Source organism: Nicotiana attenuata, unplaced genomic scaffold (assembly GCF_001879085.1).
Source record: "Nicotiana attenuata strain UT unplaced genomic scaffold, NIATTr2, whole genome shotgun sequence".
In the NCBI taxonomy this organism is placed as follows: Eukaryota; Viridiplantae; Streptophyta; class Magnoliopsida; order Solanales; family Solanaceae; genus Nicotiana; species Nicotiana attenuata.
In genome coordinates this window covers 47792-66923 of record NW_017675231.1, presented here as the reverse complement: position 1 = coordinate 66923, position 19132 = coordinate 47792, and the positions used below count along the sequence as shown (strand labels likewise).

At 36.9% G+C, this 19132-nt stretch overlaps 1 protein-coding gene across 1 annotated transcript; it reads left to right on the top strand.

Moving 5' to 3' along the window:
- Positions 1–330: 330 nt before the first annotated feature.
- Positions 331–15569, top strand: LOC109219827 (nucleolar protein 10-like). The gene is made up of 16 exons (XM_019384295.1): positions 331–705; positions 1271–1369; positions 2163–2254; positions 2539–2639; positions 5057–5147; positions 6841–6899; positions 7043–7163; positions 7238–7306; positions 8978–9030; positions 9107–9215; positions 11469–11639; positions 11715–11873; positions 11962–12054; positions 13795–13974; positions 14279–14484; positions 14807–15569. Exons 1-16 carry the CDS (start codon positions 573–575, stop codon positions 15162–15164), a joined length of 2094 nt encoding a protein of 697 aa, XP_019239840.1. The 5' UTR covers positions 331–572; the 3' UTR covers positions 15165–15569.
- The last annotated feature ends 3563 nt before the right edge of the window (positions 15570–19132 follow it).

Below are 19132 nucleotides of genomic sequence, written 5' to 3'. Positions count from 1 at the left end.
ATAATAGTAGTCTTTTAATTTAAAGTAATGCGTATTATAATGTACCTTAAGTTAATTATACGAAGAATACATATTGTGAAGTTATACTCATGTAAATCACAAACCTAATTATAATACTATATAAGTGAAACACAAAAAAATAAATTTGTACATTGAAATTAATAGAAATAAATCATGCAGTTATTCAAATATAATATTTATATGATTTTTAACAAAATTTAATACTCATTTAGATAGGTGCATAAAATTAGTAATTATATAAATATAAATTATAAAGTATATATTATATAATAATATAATAACAGTTTTTATTTTTAAGGCCTTAATTACTTGGGGGAGACAAGGGCTTCACTTGCCTTACCCTAGAGCCGCCCTTGGGCAGAGCCAGGAATGTACAAGGGGATTGAAAAGTGAATATGAATACAAAAAATTATATGTTTTTCCTATTTGCATAGTACGATTTTCCAACGAGGAGGATTCAATTGAACCCCCTTCCTTGGCCAATCACTGCCTCTGAGATTGATTCATCACTTTCAGAAAAAGGGCATTATTCGTCAACCAATTGAATTACAATGGCGTACCAAGGGGGAAACTTGAAGTCCACTGCCATAAATGGAGTGAAGATGTACACTGTCGCCGGCCAACACCGTTCTGTGGCAACATGGCTTCCTCCTAAGAAGCTCAGAGCCCTTCGTAAAGATCCAAGTATGCATTACCCTCCTGCTTTCACTTCCTTTATTTTTTCCTTTTGGGATATTATTTGGTAAAATCTAGCAGCATCATAGTGTCTGGAAAAAGGAAGTTTCAATATTTGAGGTATAAAAGAAGAAATTCTGGAATTGTACCAAGATTATTTTTCAATTGGGGAGTAATCATATGTCTGGGTTTTTGGATACTTGGTCTTTATATCATATGGTCATCTGTGATGATTGATTCATACTTTTTTTACTTCTTCTTTTTCTTTCGAACAATATGCAAAGGTTAGATTTACTTTGATATTAATATTTGGTAAAATCATGTTGTATCAAAACTTTTGAAAATGGAAAGTTTTCAATTGTTGTAGTAAAAAGGAGTGTTCAATGTCGGACCAACATTATTTTGTTGATAACAATCTTTACGGAGTTTGGTATGGGTAAAACCCAATTTGCATAGCTTGTGTAATTCGGGCCGGCTATATGAATCCCTCTATCATGTTGCTCCATTTATACATATTTGATATTGTAGGATATTATGGTTATGTTATTAAAGATATTTTTCTCTATTTTGGCAGGTTATATGCAAAGAGTGGATCTGATTCAGGATTTGAGATTTGAAACTGCAACGACGAGAATTAAAGTGACTCCTGATGGGGAGTATCTCATTGCGTCAGGTGATTATCTGCAGTTCGAGATATCCTTTCTTTCTTTTTTTTGTTTCCTTAAAATATTATTCGTCTGTTAAATGATCTTTTTCTAGGTTATTGAGAAGTAACAACTTCTGAGTTACAGATTAAAGGCGTCACTGTGCCGTTTTACTGTTAAAACGTGATGTTCATGCATATTTATCCCTCTGTGTTATATATATATATACACACACACATACAGAGAGAGAGACAGTTATTTCAATATAAACTCAATATTTGACTATCTTTTAGATTTAGAACAGGTTGGGTTATAAATATATTGGTTCATTTTATTAGTTGTTAAAATGAAGCATTGATATTCATCTTATTTCCTGTGTTGGTCTAGACTTATTCATATTTAACCTGAACAATAATTATCTCATGTAAAAAATATCCTACACAGGGAAGTAACCAATTACTGTTTTCTCACTGTTCTGTCCCTCTGTTCTTCTGATACATGTATTAGATGAGTACAACAGATTTAACTTATGTTACCTTCTTAAAATAAAAAAAGATGAGTACACAGCAACAACTATGCCTCGACACCAAGATAGGGTCAATTTTATAAATCGTCACTGTTCATGTCGCTCCATTTAGGCCTGTGTCATTCAATAAGTTAGGTTCTCCGACACCAGAAGTTCTCTACATTTTATGCTGGCAATCAGATCTGTAAGTCTAACAAACTAAAAGACCCCTATTGAACATGTATTAGATGAGTACATTCTTTTTGCTGCTTGGTATTTCCTCTATTTTGTATCAGTTGTCAACATTGATTTTTCAGGTATTTACCCACCTCAAGTTAAAGTTTATGAGCTGCGGGAGCTGTCATTGAAGTTCGAAAGGCATTTGGTGTCAGAGATCGTTAACTTTCAGGTACTGACTGCTTTCCCTCTCTTTCTCTGTGAAGGCTGCACGTTTCACCCAAAATAACATAGTAGATTCTTATTAGTATTGCTTCTTTTTATGACCTATGCTTATGCTCATTTTTTTTTGCTAAAATTATTTGTGCTGCGATAGTAAATGTTTTTGCTTGTTCCCTGTTTGTTTTTTCTTTGTGGAGACCAGAAGCATGGAAACATGTTCTGTTGCATTTTTCTTCTCTAATTAATCTGGGAAATCTACACTGATGTATATTCCGTCTTTGATATCTTTTGTAGGTCTTGGGCGATGACTACTCAAAAATGGCATTTCTTTGTGCTGATCGTTCTGTCTGCCTCCATGCAAAATATGGAAGTCATTACAGTTTGCGAATTCCAAGGTCGCACTTATTTTGTTTGTTTTATTCTTATGTGCATATCCATATGTTGTCTGCTAAGCTATACTGATGAAATGCAAAATTTAGAAAACAATGCATGTTGAGTATTAAGAATGCCAACATAACTTTGAGCTGCGCGAAGGACTTCTAGCATGCTTACACTTGCATAATGGCAACAGATTGAGCCCAACCTCTCTCACTTGAAAGCTTAGAAACCACTGGACTGAATGAGAGAATAAATATAATCTACGTATGTATCTGAAATAATTTTACCAAAAAAAGAAAGGTCTTCAGTGGTTGAATGCCATAAAAAATTGCAACCCTTCAGAAAAATTTAGTTAATCCTGAAACTCCTCATTTATACTGCTAGGTTTTGGAATAAAGTTCACTCCTGGTGGCGAGATATCAGAGTCTCAGAGAATTCCTGTAGTGCATTCCTTCCCGTTCAATGTCCGATCCTGGTTACCATGACTGGCCTTCAAAGGGGCTTCCCTAGGCATTTCGTGGCCCTTTGCTTCTCCTTTTCTTGGTTCAATATTTCTTTAATATCTTCTGGCTTTTATCTGCACATAATTCGGCAGAAGTAAAAATTCAGTAAGCCAGTTTATAGTTTCATACTATTTGATAGTCACTACTTTTTTTTTTTGGTAAAAGGTAACATTTAGCAGTAGATTGATAAATTTTTAGCACAAAGCTTGTGCTGGAAGCCAAAAGGGTGTTTACAAAAACCAAAAAAGCTCAAAATTACAATCCTCGCTCTTCTTACAAGGAATCTACGACTTGTAGAATTGATTCTAGATTACGAAAAGCAAAAGAGAAGAATACAATTTATCTTATAGCCTGTTTGGCCAAGCTTCAAAAATCAACTTATTTTAAGAAGTGCTTTTTCTCAAAAGTGTTTTTCTCCAAAAGTAAAGCAGTTTGGGTTTGGCTAATTAATTTGAAAGTACTTCTGAGCAACAATTCGTGTTTGGCCAAGCTTTTAAAAAGTGCTTTTAAGTGTATTTTGGGGAGAAGCTACTTTTTTCTGCTTCTCCAAAATTGCTTCTGCTTTCTACTCAAAAGCACTTTTTTTCTCCCAAAAGCATGGCCGAACACTTCAACTTTGAAAAAAAAGTGCTTTTGGCTTTGGAGAAGCTTGGCCAAACAAGCTATTGGCTGACTGTATCCTCAAAGCATCTTGAATTTTTCTCGTTCCAAACTGTCCGCCTCCGCCAAATAGTTGCAGGGACAAATTTCATCTGTTTTTGTTGGTAGCACTACAATTTTCCCCTTCATTCCAGCGTGAAAAAAGTTCAGATGTTCTTCCTGACATTGTCCTCCAAATATCCCTGAGGTTGATGAACAAATGCCATAGCTGACTAGTGACCCTACGATGTAGAAACCGATGGCTGATTGTCTCTGCCTCTTGACCACAAAAGTAGCACCTTGAACAAATTGATATTTCCCTTTTTCTCAGTTTATCCCGTGTTAGAGCAGCTTCTCTTAACTACCGGCAAGTAAAGCATGCCACTTTGTGTGTCACTACTTGTTTCATGACCTATATTTAAGTATAAACTTTCATACAAACTAGTATCCTTGTCTGAAACTCTATACGTTAATGTATTGGATACCTTGGTCAAATCCCAAAGCCTATAAACTACCCCTTTTATACAAACCCCTAAAGCCTACATAGGCAGAGAATGAATGCACATTACTCAGCCAACTCTTTGTGAGGTCACAAATTAGATAAGTTAATGCTTCAACATTTCCTTTCTTAGAGATCAGATGAAAATTTATTAGGCTTTGAATGAATTAAACTAGTCATTGTTAAAGCTGAATGCGAACGCCAAGGAGCTCGCATTTAGGTGCACTTATCGGTTTTGCCTGAAGAGGGAAGGACGTTGTTTAGCTCGCATTTCCTTTCTTAGAGATCAGATGAAAATTATCAGGCTTAGAATGAATTAAACTAGTCATTGTTAAAGCCGAATGTGAACTCCAAGGAGCTCGCATTTAGGTGCACTTATCAGTTTTGCCTGAAGAGGAAAGAACGTTGTTTAGCTCCATGCATCCTGGGTATCTCATGGAAGACCTGACATTCTTCAGTCAGTGAATCTCAAAATTTACAAAAGACAAATTTCTGGGTGGTTTACTCTAATTTATGTTCCATTATCTGGTCAACATCTTTCCTGCATTGTCATGATACTTTACTGCAGTAGCAACTCAGACATCTTAGCTGCATATTTTGCTGGCATGATATGTACATTACATCTTGCTGGATTTCTTTGATTTTGCTCAACTATCTGTCACTTTCATCTTGGAGCTAATCCCCAACGCTTTTGCTCTTCCTCTCTGCTGCTGAAATTTACTGTTACTTTTTTGTACGAAACTGTATCAAAATGCCAGCTTAACATCACTTATATGTTCTCCTGTTTATTTAGGATGGGAAGGGATATTGTATATGATTGCTGGTCTTGTGATTTGCTTTGCGCTGCCTCATCACCAGATCTCTACAGAATAAATCTGGAGCAGGTTTTCCTCCTCAGTTTAAGTGTTTGATCCGTTCATGTGTTTGTATAAGTTAATTTTTTTAAACAAAAAGTGGCAAATTTTGCAGCACAATTACAATTTTTTTTCTTCAAAATGCTTAACTGAACTTGTCATGGCACCAGTTTCTCTACAATAGTTAAGTAATATGTGCACCTATATTGAAGTTGACTATTGCTTTATGTCTGTCAGTAAATACAAGATTTTCTTCTCATTTCCAACTTCTCGCCATTGGTCTATGACATCATCTATGGTTGGGTTGTTTTCTTCTATATAATTGTCTCAGTAACTCAATTTTGTCTGAAGGCTCTTCTGGATGAGCTTGAATTTACATAAGGGTATTTTTTTTTTGAGAGACTACCCAGGGTATTTTTTTTTTGAGAGATTGACAAGAGGGGTTGCTCTGATGGTAAGCACCCTCCACTTCCAACCAAGAGGTTGTGAGTTCGAGTCACCCCAAGAGCAAGGTGGTGAGTTCTTGGAGGGAAGGATGCCGAGGGTATATCGGAAACAACCTTTCTACCCTGGGTAAGGGTAAGGTCTGCGTACACACTACCCTCCCCAGACCCCACTAGTGGGATTATACTAGGTTGTTGTTGTTGTTGTATTTTTTTTGAGAGACGTTGTAAGGGTCTATCTTCCATTACAACTTTTGATAGATCATAGGCTCAAGATGAAACTTCATTCTGATATACCAAATTTGATAGTTTTCACTAGTGAAGTTTTGTGGGAGATTCAAAGAGAGACTATTGCCTGCCATGTTTGAAATAAGGATAAACATAGATATGAGCTAAGTCGATTTTACAAGTCACTCTTTTTTTAGTGAGCTCATAGATCCTGTAAGACCTGTTGGCGCTCTGATACCGCTAGTAAGAAGGTTAATATTATTATTGAAAATTTATCGCTTAAAATTTTATTAACCATAGGGCTCTAAATAGCCACTTGAAAACAAGAAAATCTGCAAAAGATCTGCAGAACAAATATTCAAAACCTAAAATATCTCAACAACCTAAAATATCTAACAAAAATTTGAATTTTAAAAAATAGAAGACTACTCCTATGACGAAACAACTAATTATTTTAGCAAACCAGTAGCAACAGATGCAATACTCAACAACACCGCTTGAATTATGAAAAAAATGTTTCCTCATTCGATTTCACTTATTTGAATTTCTGTTGTGAATGCACCACATCCATTAATGCTTTTGCCAACATTCTAATGAACAAACACTCAGACTTAAAAATATGTATCTGGACAGGTCTTCTGCTAGCTATACACTTTCCATGTTATCTAGTGTTCAGGTGATTTGGATTGGGCTGTTATAGATCAATATGTTGTTGACCGAAAGTTACGATGGGCCAAAAAAAAGAAAAAAAAGGGACAAAGGCTAAGCTGTTTCGGAGTAGCAACTTATAGGAAGGGAAGAGAAGAGAAGGGTAAGAAAAGAATAGTAAATGTGCTGTTAAAATTCACCTAGATTTCTATGGCATTGATCCCAAGGATAAATGGAGCTTTATAGTGTTAAATCATAATCTGCTGCATTTTCAAAGAAAAATGAAAGTTGTACAGCCTAAAAGTTGGATGTCGAATTTCACCCTATTCTAATTGAAGTTTTCCCCCTTATAGTGTTGATGTTTGCTTGTGTAGTTTACTGAGACTATCATATTCTATTAACAGGGACGCTTCCTTTCCTCACTGAGCACACGATCCCCGGCACTTAATGTGGTTTCCCGGAGGTTAGAAATTGATTTTGCTTTGCTCACCTTTTAAAACCATGTTTCTTTTTTTCTTTAGAATTTTCTTTTTGGCTTTTTTAGTTTTGCTATACCTTCTGTATGACAGTTTCTTCTGTGATCTTTTGGTTTCTTTTGCACTTTAGCAAGCTCCATGGATTAGTTGCTTGTGGAGGGCAGGATGGTGCTCTCGAATGCTTTGACATGAGAGCAAGATCTTCAGTTGGCAGGATAAATGCTGTTGCACCTGCTGGGAATGGGGACCAGGTAGTTTTCTGCTAAAGTAGTTGAAGAAACCAGATCTTTTCTTAATGGTTGTTAATGATATGCATAAACTACAGGAGGTTACTGCAATAGAGTTCGACGGAGATGGAGGTTACCTCATGGTTGTTGGAAGTAGTGACGGAAAGGTATAATAGAAGGAAATGCAGTTTTTAAAGAGGTTTTGATAAACTTTCTGATGATCACGGTGAATGTTGAGTCTGAAGTTTTGGTTGGAAAAATCATTTATGATTGTCATTTCGGGAGTTTAGTCTTTTTTCTTATTTGCTTGAAACTAGATAAAGTACACCTAAAATTTCTAGTTACTATTAATAAATTGTAGGAGAGGTGGAAAATTCACCCGCATCACCAAATTGGATGTTAATTGAGAGGACTTATAGAACAGGCAGCTAATGCAGTATGAAGAATATATTTTAACCTATGTTGTTCGAAAATTGACATGAAACTAATCAGGAAAGAGTATTTTAAAAGTCCTTACACCGAGTATATATAAAACATATCATGCTTAAAAGCATTGCATCTTCAATGTGAATTTTTTTGCAGATGTTCTTTCTCATGATAGTAAGGGTGTGTTTAGTATGAAGGAAAATGTTTTAGAAAATATTTTCGTGGAAAACAAGTTAATTTCTTAATTTTTTGATATTTGGATAGTAAGGAGAAAATATTGTCCTAGGAGCATTTTAATATATTTTGGGCAAACACTATAAACCCGGACCCTAATCTTGACCCCACCCTCGACACCCTGCCCCTGACCCCCACCCCGCACCTGACACCTGGCCCTCGACCTTTGTGTTTTGTGTCGCGAAGCCTGGTTTGGGCAGTTGAGGGGTGGCGGGGACGGAGGGAAGGGGTGGACGATGGGGGAAGGGGAGCTGATGGTGGGTTAGTGATGGTGGAGGGGTTTCTAGGGAGGCGGAGGTAACGGGATGTGCGTTTGGAGGTGGGAGAGGGGTGGGGGTGGATCAAGGGTGGTCGGGGTGTAAGGTGGTAGGTCTGGGGACCCAGGTGGCGAGGGTGTGATTGGGGGATGGCAGTAGGGGTGAGGAAGGTTGAAAGAGAGTTTTGGAAAATATTTTTCCTTTTCTTTGTGGGAAAAATTGGAGGAAAATGAGTTCATTAGGAAATCATTTTCCATGACATTTAAGCCAACCAAACATGGGAGTATTGGAAAACATTTTCTCCTTCATGCCTGACACACCCTAAATTTAAGACATTGCCCTCAACAATTTACCAAAAAGAGGTCTCACAATATTAGCTTCGGGATGCCCCACAAAGTTGGCTTACTGATGTGTCCTTGAAGTATAAGAAATTATTAACTTGAATAGTTGTTACACCACTGGAAGGGAATGAAGAGAGAGAGGTTTTTAAAATTTCTGTTCTGTCTTTTGATTCATGTAGAAACGGAGAATAGAAAAAGACAAATAAGTTATGTTTTTATTAAGTCCGCTCCAATTAGAGTCTTGCTTGGTCATCGTCAATCGAGTTGGCTAAAGGAAGCTAGATTTTCTTGGGGGTGAAATTCTTGTCACTTTGAGGGCTTCAGAAAGTAGTTATTGAAGAATAGATTATTGTCTTTGAGTAAAAATCAGTTGTCTTGTTAGCAAACATATATTTACATTGTGGAGGCTTCTGTGAAGTTTTATTTTTATTGTGTATAATGTTGGGCTGAAATGATTTTAAATGGAGAAACATGTTTAGTGAGGGTTCGAATAGCTGGAGCTAACTTGTTTACGACTGAGGCGTAGTTATTGTTATGTCTTATGCGATCAAGATGTCTAACAATACCTTGTAATGTGCAGGTTCTGATTTATGATTTACGATCTTCTCAACCTATGCGGATAAAGGATCATATGTAAGTTGCTTTGCCAGCTTATAATGGTAAAGTAATTCTTGTTCTCTATTGCTTATGCATTCTGACACTTATATAGGTATGGGAGCCCGATACTGAACATTAAGTGGCATAAAACGCTTAACACTGAACGAACAAAGTTAATCACTGCTGACAGCCACATTGTTAGGATTTGGGACCCTGAGACGGTATGCAAGTCTTTGATCCTCTTTGTTGATATTTGTCGTTTATATTAGTAATTCTGTAGTTTAGACAAGATCATTTCAGTTTATTGTATTTATATGCTGGACAATAGAGTTGCAGTACTCAATGATTGATTTTGGCCTTTGTTTTTTTCTGCTGCCTTTGCTATATGTGAAGTTATTAATGAACTGATTCATCAAAGTAATCAAGACGTACTTTGGCGGGTCTGGTAAGAAGTTAATATTCAGGTGCAAGGGTGTCTTACAGATTTCAAAAAGAAATAGAATTAGAAGGCAAGGGAACAAGGAAAGAAAGAAAACGGGGAGGATATGATGAGGAGTGAAATTTTTTATTAAAATGTTTGTTGTTATATATTTAGCTTATTGATTATCAGTTATTCTAATCTGCAAAATCTGTCAAACTTCAAGTTTCCCTTAAACGGTCCTACTTATTCTGAGAAGACATTTTTCTTTTTGATTATTTTGTTCCTCTTGTGGACAAGTGGCCCTCCTTTGATGTGGCCGGGGGCGTATCTATGTGTTGGAGCATGATGCACGTGAACCCATGCTACTCTCTCTCTATATCATGTATAATAATGTTATATTTCTTATAAATTGCTTAAATATACATGTGTGCACCCAAGCTCAAAGAATCATATGGTTCAATAATTATTGGGTGCACCTTTACAAGTGAAGTTAGATGTTCAATTCTTAGTTTGTAGACATGTCTAGTGTCTCCTCTTGTGTTTAAATTAAGTAGTTTTTTTATTTTTTTATTTGGTTTATCCATTCAAATTCCCAAATCTAACACATTGAAATCCTTGATCTCCCTTTGTCTGTTTGTCATCGCAAAATTTTATATAATTAAAACTAATAGCAATGGATGATGTAGCATGGTTCAATGATCTCAACATTTTTGATATGGAGTATATGTATATATGTTAAAAATCACTAAAATTATAAGAAAAAAAATTAATTTTAACCTATAATTCTAAATGGTATTGGATTCATGGTAGGAACCTAAAGTTTGAATCCATCAAATATAAATTCTAGATTTACCTCTTTATAATAGTGCACCCATCTTCTTCGAATCCTGGATTCGCCCCTGGTCATGTAGTAGAAGTTTGGAGCAGTCCTTGGAGCTCATATTTCTTCATATCTAAGCTATGAATTGAGTTGATATGATTTTTGGACGATTAATGATTGAGGGATTGTTTAACTTTAACAATAAAAAAATGACCTAGGGATTGTTTAAGTGCTATGTAACTTGAAAAGACGTTGGTAATATGACTGTTGTGCTGGGATAATAGTGAAGCAATAGAGAAAAGGAAGGTACAACGTAGGAATTACTGCTAGATCTCTTAGGCATCATCACAATAAAAAAACTATGTTTAGTAGAGATTATGGTGGTTATTGTTTTAGATAAACAGCAGGTTTACATCGTGACAAAGACACGAACTATATAGAATCACAACCGTTTGCCACCATGAAATCAAGGTTGGTGTCTCTGTTTTTGTCCTTCTTGGACCCGCGTTAGGATATCATACAGTTAATATTTATGATTATCTGCAATAGTCTTACGATAATGTTCATGTATGAGGCGGTAGAACACTAATTAGACATCAGCAAGAGTTTTTTTTTGATGGGTAAATAATATATTATATAAATATTTGCACTAAGCCAGTGCAACAGGCGTAATTACAGGTTGTGAAAATCAGCAATTGCGTCTAAAATTCATCTACATCTGGTGCAAAAGCCAGTTTGCACCAAAAAGCGATCAACAAAATGCAATTAAGTTTAAGGCACTGTAAATTTCTTCTTTTGCCTTCAAAAATTCTACTGTTTCTTTCAAGCCAGACGGAGCACCAGATAACTTGAGGAACAGTGTTCCAGGTTTTTTGAGCTTTCTTGCATAGACCCTCCCCGGTCCAGCACTTCAGCATTTCTGAAATGGAGTTAGGCATGGTCCAAGACATACCAAATATTGAAAAGAACATGTTCCATAACTGGTTTGTAACCTTGCAATGCAAAAAAAGATGGGTAACATCTTCAGATTGTTCTTCACATAAAGGACATCTGCTGCACAGCTTGAAACCCCTCTTATGGAGATTGTTTTCTGTGAGGCATGCCTCCTTAGCCAACAATCCAAGAGAAGACATCACCAAGAGTTGCTTATGTTTCTACACTTAAGTTTAATCTTTTTGATGAAATACACTTAACTTTAATCTAAGTTTCACATTTGGCATTGAACTCTTATAGGGAGAAGGCATGACAAGCATTGAACCAACGGGTGGGAGAATCAACGATTTGTGTGCATTCACTGACAGTGGATTGATGTTGTTGGCTCTTGACTCCAGTCAAATACCTTCGTATTTCATTCCTTCACTGGGGCCTGCGCCCAAGTGGTGTTCTTACCTTGAAAACCTTACGGTATGATGTGCTCCTTGTTTTGTTACCTTGTCATGCCAGAGACAATGGTTATTCTGATTTGATATTTATTTGCAGGAAGAGCTTGAGGAGCAACCCCAGACAACTATTTATGATGATTTTAAATTTTTGACGAAAGAAGATCTGGAAAAATTGAATTTGACCCATTTGATTGGAACCAGCCTTCTAAGGGCTTATATGCATGGTTACTTCATCGATTATCGTTTGTATAAAAAGGTGACAATCAGTATAAATTTGTCTACTAACTTTAAATGATGGGCCTTGTGATCAAACTTATGTGCATGTTGATGCTTTGCTCTTGCAGGCACAAGCATTTTCAGATCCATTTGATTATGTTGCTTACAAAGAGCGGCGGAACCAGGAAAAACAAGCGGCAGAGCGTGCCGGTCGTATCACGGTTAGTTTCATAATGTCTGGGATTGGCTTTTTGCAAGCGTACACATGTCTCCTATCTTTTTCTATGCAGAGACTTTTACACTAGCATCAAGCGAAAGACGTTTTCGTGTCCCTTATTTCGATTTAGTATTTGGCCTTTGGGTATTTTGCTTTCATAGATTTTTCAGTAATAACAATAGATTACAATGGATGTATAAGAACCATGTTATTTGTACCAGCAATTCAACATAGAAAGCTAAACTTCATGTGTGTGCCTACATGTGTATATATTGGTGGTCTAGCCACATTGCATCTTTAACCTGTTTGATATTCTTTGCAAATCAATTTTTTATGTTGCGGGCCATACTTCTTATGGGAGGGAGTGATTAATCAGTGAGTCCATCATGAAGAGACTTTTGAAATAGCCTTGTAGCAGCATTGGCTTTTAAAAGGAAAAAAAGGTTAGGCACACGTCACAAGTTCGAAACTTGACTGTGAACCAAATCCGGTATGGAAAATGGTAGATGGCGGGCCGTTATCCCCGAGTGTGGAAGCTGAAACAGCTAATTTTGGTCAACAAAAGAAAGGCAAAAACTTTGGAGGCCTTGGCTTAGTATGTTTTTCGCTGACCTCTTCTTCCACTTGCTCTTATTCTGAGCGTCCCAATCCCCCAAATTGAAAAATGGAAGGGAATACAAAGAAAACCTTGAATTTGGAGGATTCTGATGCTTGCGCTTTTTTCGATCCTTTAGGGTATATTGTAGACTGAAAATTCTCCTTTTTCAAGTGTGGTTGATTGTTCAGCTCGTTTTGAGCTGAAATGATATGGTTTACTCACGAGTAGATGTAGGTTTCGCAGCTGGTGCGAGGGGCCATTGCCTTAAGCTTATAGCTGGAAAACTTCTAAAAAATAGTATAATTTGCACCTAATAGCACCCAAGGGTGTGGCGTAGTGGTCTATGAAGTGGGTTAAGAATCATGGGTCTCAGGTTCAAATTCCACTGGAGACAAAACACTAGGTGTTTCTTCCCATTTGTCCTAGCCTTGGTGGACAGAGTTACCCAGTACCTGTGTGGTGGAGGTAGTAGGTATCCCGTGGAATTAGTTGATGTGCACACAAGCTGGCCCATACTCCACAGTTGTTGAAAAAATAGTTAAAAAAGTTATGGGTGTATTGGTGCCCTGCACTCATTGACTTAAAATCCTGGAGAGGTCAGCTTAAATAAAGTTTGCATCACCTAAATTCAACTAAAAGATGGACCACTTCTTGATAAAGGAAACATCGCCGAGAAAAATATAGACTTTCACTAGATGACCACGAGCCCATGAGAAAGAAGCTGTGGATTTTCTTGTGCTCTAGTTAGGCCTTTTGAAGTTGCTATGATAATTTTTATGCCAATTGTCTGGCATCAAGTAATTACCGGATGCTGGAGAATTTTGGGTTTCACTCTTGTATTTTGTGCTAGCAGAAGATTGGAAATATTATCCTTTGTGCTTCATATTATTAAAGATTCAAATCAGACGGCTGTTACATGTTTCTCAATAAGGCCCTACTATTATCATTAGTCATTTCTATTCATGGTTCTTGTGGTGAAATCTACTTTTACTGTTTCACTGCAATCAAAGTTGTGTGCTTCTCAAACTGAATGAAAAGGGGGGAAACAGGTTTCTTACTTAACTAGACCTCTGCATGTATCTGTCATTTGAAGGGAGTTTCTACCTTTTCAGAATACCTGTATTACATTTTGGCATTCCTCTGCAGATTAAGAAGAAGCTTCCCAAAATTAATCGCACTCTGGCTAAAGAACTTCTTGAGAATGAAGAGGCTGAGAATATGGAGGATGTTGATGGCGTTGATGCGAAGAAGATATCAAAGAAGAAGAAAGGACTGACCACTGACATTCTGAAAGATGAACGTTTTAGTGGGATGTTTACTAATAAGGTATACAAAGTCTTTACTGTGAATCTTATGCACTTCCTAGTGTTGAAGAACCAGTCCAGAATATCATCAGATTAAGTTGGCAAAAAATTAATTACATGTGCTTGAATTGGAACTTTCTTAGAAAGCTGGTCAAGCATTCTCAACAAGAAAAGTGTGCTTAGTACTTTTTAGATGTTGTCCCTGATAAATATATTTTTAAGCAATTGCTTTTATATTGCATACTCCTCTACTAGTTAAAATGCATTCTTTAAACAGATCCCCAATACCCTTAAGTTTTTTTTGATGTATTTTGGTTTTTCAACAGGACTTTGAAATTGATGAATTTTCTCATGAGTATCGGGCACTGCACCCTATGCCTTCCACAAAGCAACCGTCTTTAGTGGAGGAACATTTTGAGCCTGTGATGGATGGTGAGGAACCTAGTGATTCTGATGTGTCTGCAGCAACACAATCATCAGAAGATGAACAAGAAAATGAAAAAAATTCTAGAAAAAAGTCCAAAGTTCCAAGGTAAGAAGTCAATGAATGCCCTCTTAATTCATGCCACATTTAGACTACAAGTTGTTATGCACCATGCTGGAAGTGAAGTTCAAGGAATAGCAGTTGGTTGACTCCTGATAATGGGCATGTTTAACCTCTAATGTTTCTTACGTAGACAAGTTGCATGGGTTTATACAAATTTTGTGGATTGAGTGTACCTTTTTCTTTTGGGGATTGCAACAGTAATGTGGAATAAACTTTCTTATGAGACCAGAACATATCCTGAAACCTTTTATTGCTGCTTTAGAAAAATTAAAATAGCTGTATGTCTCACTATCCTTTAAAATTTCAGAATGTATGAAGTCAAGGATGAGAGGCATGCAGAAGCATTCTGGAATGATGTTTCACTTGCGAAGGAGGATGCTCTTCCACTAGGTGAACGGGTTGCAGCCTTGTCAGATGACCGGACTTCTCATGGGATGAACAATATCAAGGTGGGACCTGGAGGTTCAAGAGAAGTTTCCTTTATTTCCAGAAGCTCAGCAAAGTATGTGGAAGATGAAGAAGACAAGGGAGCACGAACTGAAAGGAGAAGAGGGATCCAGTCCTTGAAACTGAAGCCTGAGAGATCAGGTTTTCGGGGTTCGGGTTCCCGAGGCAGAGGTAGAGGAAGAGGTCGTGGAATGGGCAGAGGAAGAGGGCGACGATAAATTTTTCATACAGTATTAACAACCAACTTTTGTGTCAAAGTAAGGAACTATTATTCCTTAAACTTGTTTGATGTCTTACTTGTATAATTAATGCAGAATGGGCAGAGGAAGGGGTAGACACGACATCTTTATGTTTCATGCTGCAAATCTACGCCATTTCATACACCAGTGCAAATATGAGTCAAGAAAGCAATGAGTTCTCAGATAATTTACCTTTCTTTTGCAGTCATTTACTTGACATGTAACTGAGAGTTGTGGCTTCTTTCTGCCACCGCCTACTAATCACACTTGTAATAGATGTTTTCTGGAAACCTAAAATTTTGGCCATGAAAATGATCTGATTGCAACCTAGTGTAGTTATCCTTGCACCTTTTGGTATTACCTATACACTTTTACTAGTACTAATCATTTAACATGATTCATCATGTCGCTGCCCTTAGCATTAACCAATCAATACATTCAATATGTTCTGCCTAAATGTCCAAAGATTCATGTTAATTAGTGATTGATAAAATATGACACTCTTGTACTGGAGCTCACATGTTTAACTCTTTTTGTAATTTTGCATCTTCCTGGCATTGATATTAACTTACTTCGTCAAAAAAAAAGTGATTAATAAAATATTTCTTGCTGTTGGCCGATTTGCAGATCATGTGCTTTAAAGCTGACATTTTAGTTAGTCTACTAGTTCCTTGTACTTTTTAAGTGAACCTTAAATTAAAAATTACACTAACCCGGCCCTGCCCGGGCCGGCCCCTTGTACCGAACCCGTTAAATTCGGTAAGCCCCAACCCGTAACCGGCCCGGACCCCAACCCGTACGGTTACTAATTTTTCCTATCCAGTCCGGCCCGGCCCACCCAGTGGCGAAGCCAGGAAATTCAATAAGCCAGTGGGCTATGCAAGGGTATTCAAAGTCTGTTTTTAATCAATTACAAGTGATATTTTACCTTATATGTAGTATAATTTTTCGGCGAGACCACCCTTCAACCAAAGTAGCTTCGCCCCTGGGCCCACCCGTTAGACACCCTTAGTTTGAGTTCCCTCTCCCAATCAAATGCAATATTTATATCATAGTTTTCTTCTTTCTTTGTCTCATTTTGAGGGTAGCTCTAGCTATCTAAGATATCCTTGATTAGATATAGGAAGAAGCCTTAGCTCTTATTATTTTGTTTAATTATTTGCTTAGGATATGAACTTTGTGAATGAACTTCATAAGAAGTTTAGTTTGATTAGCGTCACTAAATCTAATTGCAACTTTTGCATAGTCGGATGTAACTTTATATGAATTACTAATAAGAATTATTTCATTGAATAGAGTACATTAAATATGTCCAACAATAAGGTGTAAAAGTATTCATCTACATGTCCAGACCTTGCGTTTATCGATAAACACTCAAGAGGAGAGGGGCCAAATTGGTCCTGGAATATGAAATGATACTCATGTTTATGCTAATTATTTGAAAGTAAAACAACAATACTAGTTGTATTTTCGTTAACATTTAACATTAATTCTCTTTTTTCTTGGCCAGAATGGTTACTTCCCTGGCCCCTTCTTGTTTATCGTTTATGGTTTGAAGCATTTATTACAAAAATCATTTACTACCATTAAATTCTAAAGAGTAGTTGATTAAATTACACCTATCTATTAATGATAATATTTCTTTATGGAATGGTAAGATTGAGTTGAAAAAAATAATTAATTATTTTTTGTTTTCCTAGAATGATAAGTATTTTGGGTTAAATTTGTTTGACTAAAACCAGAAAAAAATGGGGTAAATATTTGAATTTAACCTTAATAATAACAACAACAACAACATACCTAGTATATTCTCATAAATGGGATTTGGGGAGGGTAGGGTGTACACAAATATTACCCCTACTTTGAGCATGTAGAGAGACTGTTTCCGAAAGACCCTCGGCTTAGGTAACCACAGTAATCAACATGTAATAATATGCAAAAAGTAGGCCACAACAAGCGTCATGCTAAAGCTATCGGAAAGAAAGGAAGTACGCTATACTACCTACTGATCTTCTATCTTAATCTTCAACCTCCACAACTTCCTGTCAAGGGTCATGTCCTCACTGAGTTGCAGAAGTGTCATATCATGCCTAATCACCTCACCCAAATACTTCTTAGCCCTCCCTCTACTCTTCCCTAAACCCCTCGTGTGCAGTGCCTTCAGGCATCTCCTCCTCACATGCCTTTACCATCTCACCCACACTTACCCAAGTTTTTCTCTGCGGGAGCCACTCCCACCTTATCTGAAATAACCTCATTCTTGATCATGTCTTTCCAAGTATACCAACTTACCCATCTCAACATTCTCGTTTCCGCTACCTTCAACTTCTGGACACGGGAGTTCTTAACTGGCCAATATTACACCTCATACAACATAGTCGGTCTAATCATCACTATGTAAAATTTACCTTTAAGTCTTGGTGGCACCTTCTTATTACACAAGACACCGAAAGCAAGCGTTCACTTCATCCATCGCACTCCAATACAATGTGTGATATCCTCATCAATCTCCCTGTCACCTTGGATTACTGACCCAAAGTACTTGAAACTACCCTGCTTGGGGATGACTTGAGAATTCTGCCTCACCTCTCCCTCATCCTCATGAGTTACACTACTAAACTTGCACTTCATGTACTCTTTTTAGTGCTGCACATCTAGAAGAGTTAACATTAAAGTGAAACTATATAAGATATAATTATATATAGTGATAAACAGAGGCGGATCCAGGATTTTAAGCTTATGGTTCCTGTCGCAAACTCAAATTAATATACAATAATAACTGGGTTCACAAATAGATATTTATAGATATTTAATAAAAGTTTTAATAAAAATACAGGGTCTACGCAAAAGTTACTGGGTTCCCCGGAACCCATATATCATACACTAGATCCGCCCCTGGTGATAAATAGGTGTATGAAAGACATGCCCAGTGCACGAAGCATTCTGCATTTATGTAGGGTCTGAGGAATGGTCGCACCTCAAAAATGCGATGCAGGCAACCTACTTTGATGCAATCATCACTAGCTGATTCTACAGCTCAAACCAGTTGTACGAAAGACATATATGTTGAATATAGTATTATTTTGCATGACAACCAAAGATAGTAGTGTATTGACCATTTCTTAATAGGGAATCAACTACATATATGTCACCTCTTCGTTTCTCCTCCCCCTTACTCCTCCGTTAAATTTCCCAGTAATTCCCTCAAAACTCCTTCGACGCGCCGTACGCGGTACATTATGAGCCCGTTTGGGCTAGCTGATTTAGAGTAGCTGATAAGCATTAGGTGCTGAAAAGCACTTTAAAGTACTGAAGCTGATTTAAAAAATAAGCAGTTACGTGTTTGGATAAAAGTGCTGAAATTGATAATAAGCAGTTGAAGAACTGAGTATACGAAGAGTTTTGTTTTAAAAAGAAGTATTTTAGGGATAGAATAGTAAATATTTGGTCAAACCTAAAGTGCTTATAAGCTGAAATTTGATAAGTTGGGGGAGACCAAGAGGGTGTTTGGCTAAGCTTATAAGCTGGTCAACTGGCTTATAAGCACTTTTTGGCTTATCTACGCGTTTGGTAAAATTAAAAGTGCTTATAAGTTAAGTGCTTATAAGCTAAAAATAAGCCAAAAGNGTCAAACCTAAAGTGCTTATAAGCTAAAAATAAGTCAAAAGCCATAAGTTGGTCTCCCCCAACTTATCAAATTTCAGCTTATAAGCACTTTACGTTTGACCAAAATATTTACTATTCTATTCCTAAAATACTTCTTTTTAAAATCAAACCCTTCGTATACCCAGTTCTTCAGCTGCGTATTATTAATTTCAGCACTTTTATCCAAACACGTAACTGCTTATTTTTTAAATCAGTTTCAACACTTAAAAGTGCTTTTCAGCACTTAATGCTTATCAGCTACTCTAAATCAGCTAAGCCAAACGGGCTCCAACTTATGTCTT